Source organism: Balaenoptera musculus, chromosome 5 (assembly GCF_009873245.2).
Source record: "Balaenoptera musculus isolate JJ_BM4_2016_0621 chromosome 5, mBalMus1.pri.v3, whole genome shotgun sequence".
Classification (NCBI taxonomy): domain Eukaryota; kingdom Metazoa; phylum Chordata; class Mammalia; order Artiodactyla; family Balaenopteridae; genus Balaenoptera; species Balaenoptera musculus.
Window position 1 is genome coordinate 101,995,310 of NC_045789.1, and position 16,402 is coordinate 102,011,711.

The following is a 16,402-nucleotide window of genomic DNA, read 5'->3' on the forward strand; positions in this document are numbered from 1 at the left end:
GGGAGGGAACCTCTTCTATTGCTAATCCTTCTAATATTCTCTGCTCTTTTTATGTGTTCTAAAAACAAATAAACTTAACTACCTACTGTCCAGGTAGATGGCTATTCACTTGCCAGCTTCGTTAATGTTTTTCTTAAATAATCGATTGTAGGAAGAACAGCACCACCTCCCCATCCTCCTCCAGACTCCCTTCCCCGCCACCCATTCTCTCTCCTGTTCCTTAGCTGATTTCAGAGGGGCCTGGCCCTGAGCATCAGGCAGCCACACACTCTGGCTTCCCGTGCAGTGCATGTAACACACACCTGGCAGGAGATCAGAGACCTGGTGTGGAGCCCTGGATGGGCCATCAACCAGCCCAGTTACCTTGAACCAATTCCCCTCCACTTTCAGGGTCCCTGTTTCCTCATCTGTAGCACGAAGCTGAAAAGGATGCCCACCCATTTACTAATGAAAGTTACTATAAAGACGAGATAGGAAAAGAGCTTGAGTTAAAATCTCTTCCTAAAGAGAAAAAAGCAAAAGCAGGTTCTCTGGAAAGGTCAGAGGAAGCTCCCAGCCTGTTGGGTTCTCGAGGAAATTCCCAGAATCCCACCATTCTTCTAAAATTGAACTGGTTAAAGCCATTGCAGCAAACGTTATATTGGCTGCCAGAGCACAGAAACGCTGCCCATATCTGAGCCATATGATGAAACCGGGGGCCTCCTTCTCAGTGCAGGGACAGGTCAGAATCTCCCTGGTATCAGAGAGACCTAAAGGACCATACACAACTGAGTGTGTGGTTCACTATTGTGTATGAGCCCATTGGGCAGGGCATTTTATCTATTCATTATCAATGCTTCATTTCATATCTTAAAAACATTCCTGAGGTCACACCTGAGGTCAGCGAGTCCCTGTGCTGGGAGAGAAAAAATCCCCAGGATATGTCTCTACCGGCAAAAATCCCCTACTCTAGGGGAACATGAACACATGAACACATACAAGGCACATACAAGGCAATATGATAAAAATATGATTGCTTATTTATTTGTTTATGGCCTATCTCCCAACAACAATAAAAGATTCACTAGGCAGGCTTCATGTGTCTTCTTTAATGACTGCATACAGCCTGGCACAAGATAGATCCGATATTACTTGCTGAGTTAATGAATGAATGGATTCATGACCAAATGAATGAATGGTAAAACAGAGATATACCAAAAATACTAAAAGGGTTGAAAGAGGAAGCAGCACAGGAGACCTCATGGGGAACTAATATTTGAACTAAACCTTAAAGAATGGAAAGTATTTTGCCAGATCCAATGGAGGCAAGAGAAAAATCTAATCGATGATCTGGGAGCATACAAAAGTATGACCCAGAGAGAAGACAACGTGGGGGCCTGGCAGAGGGAGAGGGTGGCAAGAAATAGAACACAAACAACAGAAATTGTATTCAAGGCCACTGGGGCGGGGATCTTGGTTATCATGGTAAAGAGTGCAGACTTTGTCCTGCAGAAATAGAGGAGTGGTGAGGATTTTCAAGCAGGCAGGTGACTCAATAATATTCTGCTAACTAGAAAGATGGTTGTTCTTACTGCAGTTTGGTGGGTGGATTGGAGCCCAGGTGGCTAGGGGACCAACACCAAAGTCCAGGCTGGAGAGAACTTAGTTCTAAAAGTAGAACTAAGACCGGGTATCACTTACGGGAGTGGAGAGAGAGGATGTTCGGGAATCGATTGTTAGGACCTGGTAGCAAATTGTTGAGATGGTGAAGATGGAGAGGGGAGGAAAGAGAAGACTTAAGGTGAGTCCCCAGGCTGCTGGTTGGGAAACTATGTGAGCAATGGAGCCGCTCACTAGGAAAACTCACTAGGAAAAGGGCCTGGGTCTGACAGAGGACCAGTTAGAAAGGTCCCAAAAATAGTTAGATGTTCATGTTTAGAACTTAGAAATGAAGTCAGAATGCAGACATAGATTTACGAATAGAGCTTTAACCCAGATAAATTTTTAAAAAATGAAATAATAAAATATATGAAATAATACAATGATGAAATAATTGTGTAATCATGGAATAACAAAAAAAATGAAAAATAACAGAATAATGTCATCATCTTTCTAGATGGTCAATTTACACAATGACAAAATATATCCAAACAACTCACTATTTTTTGTATTTATCATGTTGCAGTCAATAGGCTTCACACAAAATCCTAGATGGAGATAGAGTCTCAAGTCATCTTTTGGCATTTCCTGGTAGACCTTTGTTCACATGTGCCGCCATGTACATCCACTGCACGTCGGGCACTGACCCAAACCCTGGGCATGCAGAGCGCTGCAGTCTCTGCCCTCATGGAGATGGCAGTTCTGCAGCTTAGCAGACATGAATACAAGCTACGTGTTAAACCAAAGGACAGTGAAAGTTCAGACAAGTTCTGTGAAGGAGTCCGTCTCAGAGGGGAAGGAAGGTTTCTCTGAGGAAGTGATGTGAGCTGAACTCAGAAGCATGAGTTAGATGCAGGAGAAGAAGGAAGACAACAGGTGTTTGAAAAAGAGGGACCAGTCCCTGGAAGAGACCTGGGGGAGGGAGGAGAGAAAATCTAAGGACCAAGAAGTAGCAGGTGTGGCCCAAGGGGAGAGAAGCAGGGGGGCAAAGAGGTCAGAGGAGCTACCCAGGTAGCTGCCAAGGAACATTTGTGGAGGAAAGGATCATCCTTAAATGTCTGATAAAGCTCACGAAATGCCTGCACAAGAAATGAAAGTATATTAAACTTGGCTAATGAAATGAACTAGGGATGGTTTATGATAGAGAATGCCTTACTGAATTTGAACAAATTAACTCAATTTAAAATAAGTTAATCTCTTCATAGAAAATACCATCACAAATTGACTAAATTATACAGAAGTTCAATACAAATTATTTGAATGCAAGTTGCTATTTCTAAATCATCTGCCTCCCTAAACCGGATGATGTTTGCTAGTTTTTGGCCAAATTCAATTAACATAGGAAAGCATCTAGGACATTCCTTAGCCCGTAGGCACTGTCCTTGTTTGACAACCTCCCCTTAACCAGGTGTGAGCTCTTCGCTGTACAGAGTGATGTCATGGACAATCAGAGAGCTTAAGGAGGGCACCACCGTGAGCCCCCTGATGTGGGAGAGCCCACGTCCTCATTCTGATGGGGGCACTTATTCTACCCCACGCTATTGCCCCTTGTAAAATAAAGCACTTACATTTAAAAAAAAAAAAAGTTTGAAGTAATTGGATTACTTTAAACTCAGATTTTGTTTAACCCCAGTGGAAATGCAAAGAGAGATTTGGAATTACATGTGAGATGCTAATTACTTACATCTGACTGGGGGGTTGTTTCTATGAAGGAATGCACTTAATTATTTTTTTCCCCTCTCTTCTTACAATTTCCTGACTATAATCTATTTTCTTTCATCACAGAGGCAATAGAAAAACAACAAAAGAAGAATCCCGTGATTTGAAATTCCAGAACTTTGCTCTGCCAGAAAATAGGTCAGAATATTTCCTTCTTTGTTAACAGAGGAGTAAAAATTTTGATGCTGCAGCAAATTAGCTGACCAGCACGTGCACACACACGCACCCTCACACACACGCACACGCACGCACATGCACGCACACGCACGCACACGCACACACACGAAATGTTAATGGGATAGAATTGTATTGCTGTCATTGCTCTTAGAGGTTACACGGTGACCAAGGTCCAGAACAAGAAGGGACTTGACTCAGGTTGAACTGCCAGCACGTATGTGATGCAGATATAGGCTATGGGGGAGGGATGGAGTGGGAGACTGGGGTCAGCAGATATAAGCTATTATATATAGAATGGATGGACAACAAGGTCCTACTGTACAGCACAGGGAACTTTAGTCAATATCCTGTGATAAACCATAATGGAAAAGAATATAAAAAAAGAATGTATATATATGTACAACTGAATCACTTTGCTGTACAGCAGAAATTAACACAACATTGTAAATCAACTATACTTCAATTTAAAAAAATCAAAGATCAGATGCAAGGAAAAATAGCCAATAAAAAAATTTTTTAATTGAAAAAATTTTTAAAAACAGGCCCCCAGGTGTCCACAGCATTTCAGACCAGGGCTATTTCCACCACCCACCCAGGTCTCTAAACAGTCCAAGAGACAGCCAGGGGGAAGCTTACATCCTACAGCTGCTGAATGACTTAAGTGATGAATCATGGATGGATCAGGCCATGCGTTCACAGCCAGGTCTCAGAAGCGAGGAGAATAGAGGGAGCTCTGTGCCCGTTTGGTTTCTTTTCTTTGTCCTTCAATTGAGCAAAACATTTACTGAGCAATTATGGCATTAGGACTTGCACGGGGTCTTGAAAATGCAGAGCTGAGAGGCAATGTCCTGTCTCCAAGGGGCTCACAACCAAGTCTTAAAGCTCAGAAGGAAAGCTACTTGATGAAATGACTGACAAGGGACCAATCCTGAAGCCAGCTCCAGCTCTGCATTGGCCAAGGTCTCATCCTGGACAGCACCACAATGTTCAGAGGGGCTGCAGGCCTCCCTTACCCAGCCAGAAACCCCTTGCCGAGCCCTGCAGGAGCTGTCTCTGTGCCTAGAGGTACCCAAGGGTCTCTGACTGCTATACCAACCCTTGCATCCCAGTGAACTTCAACTCAAGTCAATCGCCAAACATCTGTTCAGTCCCTACTAAGTGCCAGGCACCAGAAGCAATCTTGACATGCTAAGATGTGCCTGAAGAAATATTTTCCCTAAGCAGAGTGGAGGCATGCCTATAAAACAGAATACTTGAAATATTTTCAAGATTGCATTAAGCAAAGGAAAATTTGTGGTTGTTCTCAGACTTCTTCAATGTTTACATTAAACACATTTGAATGCTGCATTTTAAGTCAGTTTTTCTTATTTCTTGACAATAGCAAGAGATGAGAGATGGAAGGGTTAGAAGTCTTCCTTCAAATGGAAATGGTTGCAGCAATTATATACATCAAAGTAATATTTACAGTTACATTTGAAAAAAAAAAGAGAGAGAGAGAGAGGGCACAGTGTTTTTTCCAAAGCAAATTATTTCAGAATATGTCAGAGCATGCTCAAGATATATTAAAAAGAGCAACAGATGGTGTTTCTGCAACCTGTTCCAAACCATTTATAAACCCGAATTAAAAAAAAAAATCCCTTAGACACACAAATCTCTGTACCTTTGCATATTTTATAATGAAAGTATTATATGAATATAAATTAGTAAATGAGATCTATAAATCAAATCAAAATGTGTGAAAACTACATATTTGGATCTACCATCATACCTTCATAACTATTAAACTGATGTTTTCGTTCTCCACACAAATTATAATTATTATCAGCATCTGATGATGATGAAGTAAGGACAGTGCTACAGGTGGGCAGGGCCGCAGAACAGAACGGGTCTGTGGGTGCTGGATTGAAATTTCAGCTGACCTGTTTGCTAGCTCAGCGGCGACCTCGCTCCGACAAGCCCATTACCCTCTCAATACCTTGCGTATTTTAGAAATGGTGTTTGAAAACCAAGGAGGAAAAGGGGGGGATGAATTGGGAGATTGGGATTGACATATATACACTAATATGTATAAAATAGATAACTAATAAGAAAAAAAGAAAATATACAAATAAAAATTGAAACATTGAAAAAAAAATAACGAAAAACAAGAGTAGATTGAATTCCCTGACAGTCCAGTGGTTAAGACTCTGTGCTTTCACTGCTGAGGTCCCAGGTTCAGTCCCTGGTTAGGGAACTAAGATCCCACAAGCAGCGCAGCACAGCCAAAAGAAAACAAAAAATACAAGAGCAGACTATCTTGACCACCAGGGATCCGCTGGACCGAAAGCAGTCCCTGTGTTTGGGGAATAAATGCATGACCTCTGTAGCATACCTGGAAAATAGTAGGTTCTCAATAAATAACAAAGGCTAATAGTCACTGAGTACTCACCACAGGCTAGGCGCTGTTGTAAGAGCTTAATAGGCAGAGAAAGACAAATATCATATGATATCAAGTATATGTGGAATCTAAAAATAAATGGTACAAATGAACCTATTTACAAAACAGAAACTGAGTCACAGATGTAGAAAACAAACTTATGGTTACCAAGGGGGAAAGAAGGGGGAGGGATAAATTGGGAGATTGGAATTGACATATACACACTCCTATATATAAAATAGATAACTAATAACCTACTGTATAGCACAGGGAACTCTATTCAATACTCTGTAATGTCTTATGTGGGAATAGAATCTAAAAAAGAGTTGATATATGCATATGTATAACTGACTCACTTTGCTGTACACCTGAAACTAACACAACATTGTAAATCAACTATACTCCAGTAAAAAAATGAAAAAAAGAGCTTAATAGGTAGTGTCTCACTGCATCCTAGCGATCACATTCTTACTAGGTTTTCTTTTATAGGAGAGAAGAATGCAGACTGGAGAGGGTAAATAACTTCCTCGAAGCTGAATAGCTGGGTGTGGTATATATTAAACAGTGGACATAATCATTAGTACTAATCTCTGAAACAACCCTGGCACTCCACGTCACTGCCCTCACTACTGTCATCCCTTAGTTAGGTGTAGGGGTCAACTCTGGCGACAGATGCAGAAGGGCTGTCCTTCCCCACCCACCCCCAAACTCAAACATGCATGGACCTCTCCGTAGTGTACAAAGTAAAATACAAAGCTCAATGCTGGGGTTTCACGCAGATGATACAGCCCAGGAGACTATCCAAGAAAAACACACGATCACATGCACATCCATTACCCCCAACCTGTCAACAATATTAAGATGAACGTTTCCTAGAATGTCCCATGGAATCTATCTTGCTAAATCCCCAGTCCCCACTTCTATTCTGTGCCCTGTGCACATGTGGGCAGAAACAGAAACATCCTGATTGATGTTTTCCAATCAAGTCCAAACTTTTATCAATAGTTGAACGCCTAACCAGTACCAGAAACCATGAGAGGAACTGTGGCATTTAATCCTCACAATAATTCTCTGCAGTAGGTAATAGTATTCCCATTTCACAGATGAGGAAAGAGAGCCTGGGAGAGGTGACATGTCTTGGTCACAGTCACAGAGCCGGTAACTGTTAACAGCTGGATTTGCATTCCGAGTCTGACTTCAAATCGAGGGCCTTTTCTGGGTTCTAAGATGCCGCATGTGAATTTTGTTTTCTGATCCTATGAGTCTCAAATCTTCTCATGTCAAGACTCTCCACTATGAAGAAGGGGCACGTGCATTCAACTCCTGAGAAGGACATCCACAGCCATAGCTACGAAGCCTCCTAGCAGCGATTCTTAGGGCTGGTCCCTGGGCCGGCAGCACCAGCATCACCTGGGAGCTGCTTAGGGAGGCAGGATCTCAGGCCCCACCTACTGAATCAGAAACTTGGGCGTTGGAGTCCAAGCACCTGGGTTTAAACAAGCTCTCCCAGTGACTCTGATGCCCATTCAAGTTTGAGAACCTCAGCCTCAAGCATCGTTATCAAGAGGGCAAGCTTCGGAGCTGGAGCAAGAGGCCTCTGGGCCCAGCTCTCGCTCTGCTCCTTCCCATTATGTAAATGAGATAGAGGGAAGACGATATAAGATAGGGACCCAGTGTGAGAGAGTGGGAGGGAGATGGGAGAGAATGTTGTCCCCACCTGGGAGAGATCACTGCGTTGGGGACCAGGAAAATCAAAAATAAAGAAGACACAGCACCTGCCTTCAAGAGGCTCAGCCTCTTGTGGGGACGAACATAAAAATATCTTGTGTATAATAGATCACAGGATACTGTGCCACGTGCATGTGGGACAGAAGCAGATGCAGGCCTGTGGGAGCCCAGCGGGGAGACTGAGGAGCGGGAGGAGGAGGGCTTTCCCAAGTCCACTTTCGAGAGAGTAGCAAAGCCAAGGTTCACACTCCAAGCGCAAGTCTCTTTCTCCTTCCCCATTCCTGATGGAGCTATTCCTAACAGTGTCACTCACGTTTCCCACATTCAGACCCTTCCCAATTCATCGCCTCATGGACTATTGATTTTTCCCTTCTGTCACTAATACCTGTAGCAATAGTTAACTCCAGAGGACAAGGTACAGGTGGCTGTCATTTCTCACATCCCAGGAGGCCACTCCTCAAGGAGACGGCCTCCCTGTTCTATTCCGTGCACGGGGAGTCCCCCTGCCGGCCTTCCTGGCCAGGCACACCTGAGGTCACAGCTCGGGCCGGGTGACCACAGCTGCTGGTCTTCTCTCGACTTCTCTGGTTTTGCCCCACCTGTTCTCCAGCTGCCCTGGGTGTCTGTTCCCTCTGGACCCCCGCACTGTGCAGAAAGTGTCCTCCCAAAGGAGTTCACAAGCTTAGAGCTTTACGGAGGGTGCCAAGTGCTTTCAGAGGATGCATGGAATAGGGTGGTGTCCCACCATCTTTCTGTGGTTGTCCACAAGGAGCTCCTATGCAGGAGATGCTCCACAAACATTGCTGAAGGGACGGGAGTACAAAGGGGGGGAAGGAGGAAGAATAAAGTCAGGACCCAGCGGGACGCACCAGGATGCTGTGAGATTGTACTACTCCCAGTGCCTGGCATAGACTGGATCCTGAAGTAGATGATAAAAGAAACTTTTAACAGAGGGATAAGAATGGAAGAAGAGAGAGAAGACAGAACAAGCAGGGGAGGGACAGAGAGAGTGGAGGGGATGGTGGACCCAGGAGCTGCTCTGCTCACTGCAGCTAAAGTAGAACCGCAAAGCACCCTGCTCTGCTCCACTCACTCGTCTGCTGAATATCCATCAAACTGCCAAATAATTTTGTTTTCATTTTTCAATATTTGTCAGGAACATAGATAGCTTACACAAGAGGGATTATAGCTTACCAGACATGCTTTCTGTCCTCAAAAAACTTAAAATCTAGTTGAAGAAAGAAAAAAACACAAGTAAAATTTAATATAAAATTTATATAAGAAATTAATAACTATACACTGCTTTTTAACTATACTAAGTATGCTATTAGAGCCAGAAGTGCTGCTGTAGGAGCTCAGAGGAGGGAAGGCTCAAGAGCCTTGGCAGGGCAGGATGCTGAGGGGGTAGGAGTGGGGTTGGACCTCCCCCAGCCAAGAGGGTCATGGGGGGTTTGAGCTTTTTATAGTTTGGAATAATGCCAAACACTGTCAATGTTTTCCTCGGGATCACTTCAGGGAGTTGCATCCTCCCAAATATTTTTTTGTAAAAACAAAATAGAACACAGGAGATTCTTAGAACTAGTCAAGAACATCTTTCACAAAAAATGAATCCATAACACTCCTACACTGTAGGTGGGAATGTAAATTGGTGCAGCCACTATGGAGAACAGTATGGAGGTTCCTTTAAAAACTAAAAATAGAACTACTATACGACCCAGCAGTCCCACTACTGGGCATATACCCTGAGAAAACCATAATTCAAAAAGAGTCATGTGCCACAATGTTCATTGCAGCCCTATTTACAATAGCCAAGACATGGAAGCAACCTAAATGTCCATCGACAGATGAGTGGATAAAGAAGATGTGGTACATATATACATTGGAATATTGTATGTTCATAAAAAAGAATGAAATAGTGCCATTTGCAGAAACTTGGATGGACCTAGAGATACTAAGTGAAGTTAAGTCAGACAGAGAAAGACAAATATCATATGATATCACTTATATGTGACATCTAAAAAAAATGATAAAATGAACATTTACAAAATAGAAATAGACCCACAGACAGAGAAAACAAACTTATGGTTACCAAAGGGGAAGGGGATGGAGAGATAAATTAGGAATTTGGGATTAGCAGATACACACTACTATATATAAAATAGATAAACAACAAGGACCTACTGTATAGCACAGGGAACTATATTCAATACCTTATAATAACCTAAAATGGAAAAGAATCTGAAAGAGAATATATATAACTGAATCATTTTGCTGTACACCTGAATCATTGTAAATCAACTATACTACAATTTTAAAAAGAACATTTCCATCACACCCCCAAAAGAACAATGAACCCACTCTTCACTTATTAAATATGAGTCTTGATCTGATTCCACCTTGGTGTGAATTTCATCTGCTTCAAAGGAATATGGAGTTGGGAGATGTTCTCCAACGTTGAATCTATAGTGAAAAGGAAGAACCTATTCCCAGGGGGATTTGGGTGGGAGGTGTGCACACCCGTGTATCAGGTTCCTAATGCGCTGGCACCCTCCAGGCCTTGCTGGGGGAGAATGAGTCTGTGTGTAGACCCAGACGGGGACTGCAGCGCGGCTCAAGGCTGTCTTACTCGAGGGATGCCCTCTTACCTGTGCTTCCCTGCACCTGAGCACCTTGCCTTCATCCACTCACCCATCCTCTCCCTCATGCTCGTTCAACAGCACGTTTCTGTGCACGAGCCATGTTCCAGGCACTGCGTTACATACCTGGTCTCCCTTTTAGGAGTTGGGAGCCTGGTGTAGAAGGTTCGAGAAACCGCGTTGTGCTCTGTTCTGGTGATACGAGTGTGAGTTCCACCAGGCAGGTGCTAGGTGATCAGAGGAGAGCTTTGGTGGCCACGTGGGGAGGAAGAAAAAGGCCCAGTGTTGAGGTCTGTCACTACCTCTTACTGAGACTGTGACATCCCAGTCCTTCCCTTCGCACTCCATCACATGGGCTCCTGCGTCACCTTCCTAACATGTGGCTCTGAGCATCCTTTATCCTCTGCCTTGCAAAGCTCCATGACACCTCGAGACTGACACATCCTTCCAGCTTATCCTTCAGGTTGCCTGCTCTCCAAGCTCACTGTGCATTTCCACACCTTAGCTTCCATGGCTCCCTGATGCAAACCCTACCCTTCCCTCAGAGAGGTGGAGAGAAGAGGGCGAGCCCTGCCAACAGACAGGCTGGGTGGGAAGCATGACACCATTGACTCCCCCATGAGATTGACCTGGGCCTCCATCAATCCATCTGCAAAATGAAAAGGCCAGTTTGCGGTCCCATCCAGCACAAACATCCCGTCATAGCCCTAACACTGAGATAAAGACACTGTCCAACAAGAATTGCTAGGAAGTTTGGGTGAAATGATTTCTGTAAAGTGCACAATTCCCAACATGGTGTAAATAAATGTTCAAAGAGCGGGAAGATGGGAATGAATTTAGAAACTTTACCTCCATTTTCATTTCTTTCTGGTTTATATTGAAAACGAGTTTACTGACTCTTAAAAAGATCAATCATCTTCCCCCAAATGAGAGAATTTTATTCTAGTCTTTTTCCTTTCAGAGGCAGAGCTTAAAGTGAGGTGTGGAGCTGAGCCAGTTAATCTTGGAGGTTTGAGAGAGGGGGAAGAAATCACCCCGACCATTCCCCAAGGGTTTTGCTGCCACATTCTGGACCAGCGGCGGGTGCCTGGGGAGACCCAGAGGGGCCCACGCACACCAGACTCAAGGATGTGATGAGGAATTAGTCTCCATGCCAGGAGCCTGACCCTGGAGACAGGACCAAGTCCCCTCTCTGTGGGACCGGAATAACACACCATCCAAACTCTGTTCCCATAGATAAGAGAACATGAGTGCACTCTGCCCACTCCATCAGATCCAGTTCTCCCAGGCAGCGAAGGTGGGGGGAGTTTAATTTAGTACCCTTTAAAAATTATTAAACCTTTTAAATTATTAAGAAGTATTAAAAATTCAAAATAATTCAGAAATTGAATATCTTCATTTAAAATGAGCCTTAAATATTGAAAACCACAAACCTCTGGAGGCCAGCTTTGTTCAGTTCATACTCCATGCTCACCACATGGACAGCTGCCTATCCAAGCAGAAATAGAGAGAGAGAGACCTGCTTCACTCAGGCCCAGATGCAGAAAGGAGCAGGCGGGTGGGAAGGGCAGAAGGATGGCTGCCAAGCTACACACCATCCAGCTGCAGCTCGTTCACATGTGGCCGTGTGATGGATGCGGTTGACTAAAGGAAGCCGGGGAGCATCTTCGTAATTCCCTGGCAAGAGGCAGCTTGCTAACACATGGGCCTCGCTTGAGCACTGAGAGAACACATCAAATCTCCAGCAAGTTTGCAAGCAGCATCTTTCATTAATCACCCAGGGCTGTCAGGCTGCAAAGAGTGTTAACACAGGAGCCTTTTCAGAGCGCTTGTCAGCTGCCGGTGTCGAGATACTGTCTGCACTCCAGCCAGACAGAACCGTGGAGTCCGGCACGCCTCCCCAGACCCCTCCTTCCAGCCTCCCTCCCCGCTTTCAGGCTCAGCTGGAATAACAACATCGTTCCCTGCTCTGCCACTGCTTCCTCTGCTAAGCCATTTGGCTTGCATTGACACACAGAGGGCCCTGGGGTGCACCGTCCCAGAGGATAGGACATATGAATGAGCACCATCGCTCTGGGGTCCCGCCAAGAGGAGTCAGCAGATAAACTGCTTCCAGACAGCCTTACAATTAGGAAGAAGCTGCCAGTTGCAGGGAACTCAGGGGGCTGAGTTGTTGCATCGGCTGGTAAATAATAAGGCCAATCCCGGGGCTCAGTTGCTTGCTGTGCCACTTTAGACACGTCAGTTCTCTCTTCTAAGCTTTAGCTGCATCTGCAAAGTGGGGAAATCCCACCAGCCAGAACTGAGCCTTGCTTGTGCCTGAACAGGCATTTTCCCCTTCAGATCCACCCTTTTTAGCTGTCCAAAGACCTCAGTCCCACCTCCGAGAATCTGAAACTTGGAACCACGAATTGGATATTACCTCCAACACGCTTTCAATGTTAATGATCTTTGATTCTAAAAATCGGGTGAGGGGAAAAATAAATAAAATAAAATAAGAGTCAGCTGAGGCCAAGGTCAGAAGGAGGATGAAATCCTAATTTAAAACCTGAAGTGTGTACATGTCAATCCCAAACTCCCAATCTATCCCTCCCCCCCACTCTTCTCCCCTGGTAACCATAAGTTCATTCTCTAAGTCTGTGAGTCTATTTCTTTGTTGTAAATAAGTTCATTTGCAACATATTTTTTTAGATTCCGCATATAAGCAATGTACATGTACATACTGCTGTATTTAAAATAGATTACCAACAAGGACCTACTGTATAGCACAGGGAACTCTGCTCAATATTATGTAACAATCTAAATGGAAAAAGAATTTGAAAAAGAATAGATATCTGTATATATATAACTAAATCACTTTGCTGTACACATGAAACTAACCCAACATTGTTAATCAACTACACTCCAACATAAAATAAAAAGTTAAGGAAAAAACAAACAAACAAAAAAATGATCTCAGGTCATCCAATGGAAAAGTACAGGCATTGTGATAGGGCTGACATGCTGAAGGAAATGACAATGACTTTGAAATAACATAGACTAAGGTCAAGGGGTGGAAGCAGATTTAAAACTCAATTCATGTTTAATCTTCAACATGATTCTGTTAAACGTCAATGGATTGAAAAATAAATCCTGGATGTATTGATGTGTCATGATAAAATATGACAAAACAAAAACAAACAAACAAACAAAAAAAAACCCTGAAGCTCCTCCTAGGATCCCGGCAAGAGGGTGCCTCGTATTCAAAGTCCCTGGGCTCAGGATTGCATCCTGCCTGCTCTGAGGTGCTGCCTTCTGTCCACGGCCTGGCCTGCCCTGCTTGCATCAAGCTCCCTGTACACAGTCACAGAAACGTATCATTTCCATGTCACATGTCAGGAGCTGCAAGTCTGGGGAGTCTTCTGAGGCTTTAATCAAAGACCAAGATGTCAGGGAAGGGGCTGCGTGTGGAAAGTGTCAAAAGAGATCTCTCAGGACCCAGATAAATGATCTGCTCCTTCCTGACTGATTTACTGTTAATTTCTGCAGCATCTCAGGCAACTTGAAAGAGTGCCAAGAGCTAAGCACAAAGCATCCCAGACGCAGTTGCAAAATCCCTCCAAAGCATGACTCGCCACTGCCTGCAGGCAAGGGCCCCGGGAGGCAACAAGGATCTGAGGGTCCAACAGGCTGGTGGCAAGTCTCTTGCTTTCCGTGGGACTGGGCAAGTCATGGAGCCCTCTGAGTCCTCCGTTTCCTCGTCTATAAACTTGGGACAGGGAGAGCTACCCAACAGAATCATTTTGAGTATTAACGTGGTGAGCAGAGAGTAACAGTCTGAGCTGGAAGTGGGACTCGTGGGCTGTAGTCTCCTGGTGACTATTATCTCCCAGTTTAACTATTCTGTGCCCGGTGTCACAGCCACCAATGAGGCCTCATAAATATTTACACCCGGCGTGTGTTGCGATGCTCAATTAATTGCTCCTGTGACGCACTTTGAGAGCCTCAGAGGATAGGGGCCATGCAAAGGGATTATTAAAGACACAAACAAGTAAGCTCACAGAAGCCACATCCTTCCGAGCTTTCCATTGCCCCAGGGCTTTTCAGATCATTGCCCGAAATCTAGGGGAAATGTGCTTTCAAAATCACACTGTCCAAGGCGGGCTGTGGCAGCCAGGAGAAGACCTCGTTGGTCTTTCCAGATAACTTACCACCGAAGAAATGCAAATGGCCCAAAACCATTTGAAATAAATAAATAAACAATAATTAAATCTAACTAGGCATCAGGGAAGTGAAACAGATAAAATAAGGAATCAAGTAGCAAGTAGGAAAAGTTGTTTTAAATGGTCGTGGATTTAATGGTGGTAAGATATGTTGAGATGGTCACTTCACACTTGTAGATAAGAATATAAATTCATTCAACCCATCCAGAAGGCACCTGAGTGATATGAAACAAGGGGCCTAGGAGACCCACATTATCGTTATCAGACACCTTCATAGCAGTTGCACTTGATGGAGTCTGTCCATGGAAACACTCAGCGATCAGATTAAGAAGGATATCGTGCTGCAGCAAGGGTACACACTGCAACATGATTTACAATTGTAAAACTGAGCAAGAACCTAATTTCCCTCTCCAAAAATCACACAGCTGATAAATACCATGTTTTCGAATAACAAAGATCTACAATGCATTTTTAACATCAGGAGCCTATACATTGTTTTATATTATTTTTAGACATCTGTATATTGAAATGCATGAAGACATCCTCATACACGCATGCACATATGTGCCTGAGACTCGCCAAAATATCAGCTGTGGTGTTGACCGTTATTTTCTTCTCCATGCATTTTTCTATTTTCTGTGTTCTCTGTAATGAGATGTTCCTTTAGGTCTAGAACAGCACAAACATAAAGTAAGTGTCCCATAAGTTGATTTGTGATCTGCCTTTGATGACTACCCACTCCTCTGGGGAGGACGATGAATCGCTTGCAGCTGACACTTAACCTTGGTTCTCTTTTCTACCCTAGGTCATGGCCTCGAATCCATAGTGTCACAGGTGAGTCAGGGTCCCCCAGACACCTAAGCAGTGGGAATGTTAGCAGGAGTCCGTTACTCTTCTTTCCATTCTTTTCTGTTTTTCTTTGGATAAAACTATTGGCCTGTTCCAGGTGACACTGGTGACTTAGGGTCTTTCCCTCTGGTGGCTCCCAGGCTGGAAGTGTGTGACATCCACAGCTTTGGAGGCTGGCAGACGGGGTGGGAATCGTGCCTCTCCATTTATTAGCTGTGCAGCCTTGGATGAAGCCCAGATCCCTGTGGGCCTGAGTTCCTTCAACTGCGAAGTGGGTATAAGTCTGCCTGAATGCCAGTATTGTGGCTACTCATTAGTGTTTGTTCAACTAAACTGTACATAATGGGCTCCTCCCAAAATATGTGTTGAGTGAGTGAATGGGTCAGAAACCACATTTTATGCTTCTCCTGCATCTCTTTTCAGAGCCTAGTTCCTGTTACCAGACACAGAGTAAGACCCCATTAAAGTGTGAATAAAGTATATACTTACTCATCTTGGAGTATTATTATATCAAGGAAAGTCCCATAGAGCTAACTAGAAAACTAGTCACTAGAAATAATGACTGGGATGAGACATAAAAAAAGAGAAATAGGGGGGCTTCCCTGGTGGCGCAGTGTTGAGAATCTGCCTGACAATGCAGGGGACACGGGTTCGAGCCCTGGTCTGGGAGGATCCCACATGCCGCGGAGCAACTGGGCCCGTGAGCCACAATTACTGAGCCTGCGCATCTGGAGCCTGTGCTCCGCAACAAGAGAGGCCGCGATAGTGAGAGGCCCGCGCACCACGATGAAGAGTGGCCCCCGCTTGCCACAACTAGAGAAAGCCCTCGCACAGAAACGAAGACCCAACACAGCCATAAATAAATAAATAAATAAATAAATAAATAAATAAATAAATAAATAAATAAATAAATAAATAAAAATTAAGAGAAATAGGGAATTCCCTGACAGTCCAGTGGCTAAGACACTGCGCTTTCACTGCCACGGGCCCGGGTTCGATCCCTGGTAGGGGAATTAGGATCCCACAAGCTGTGTGGC

General features: G+C 44.1%; 1 protein-coding gene across 1 annotated transcript in view; it reads left to right on the forward strand.

Moving 5' to 3' along the window:
- Positions 1 to 3,427: 3,427 nt before the first annotated feature.
- CLNK (cytokine dependent hematopoietic cell linker) overlaps positions 3,428 to 16,402 on the forward strand; it is a gene marked incomplete at its 5' end in the record, with an annotated part of 99,163 nt that continues 86,188 nt past the window's right edge. Inside the window, 2 exons of the mRNA XM_036852257.1 lie at positions 3,428 to 3,495; positions 15,322 to 15,350. Coding sequence (XP_036708152.1) covers positions 3,428 to 3,495; positions 15,322 to 15,350 — 97 coding nt within the window. The remainder of the gene's footprint in view (positions 3,496 to 15,321; positions 15,351 to 16,402) is intronic.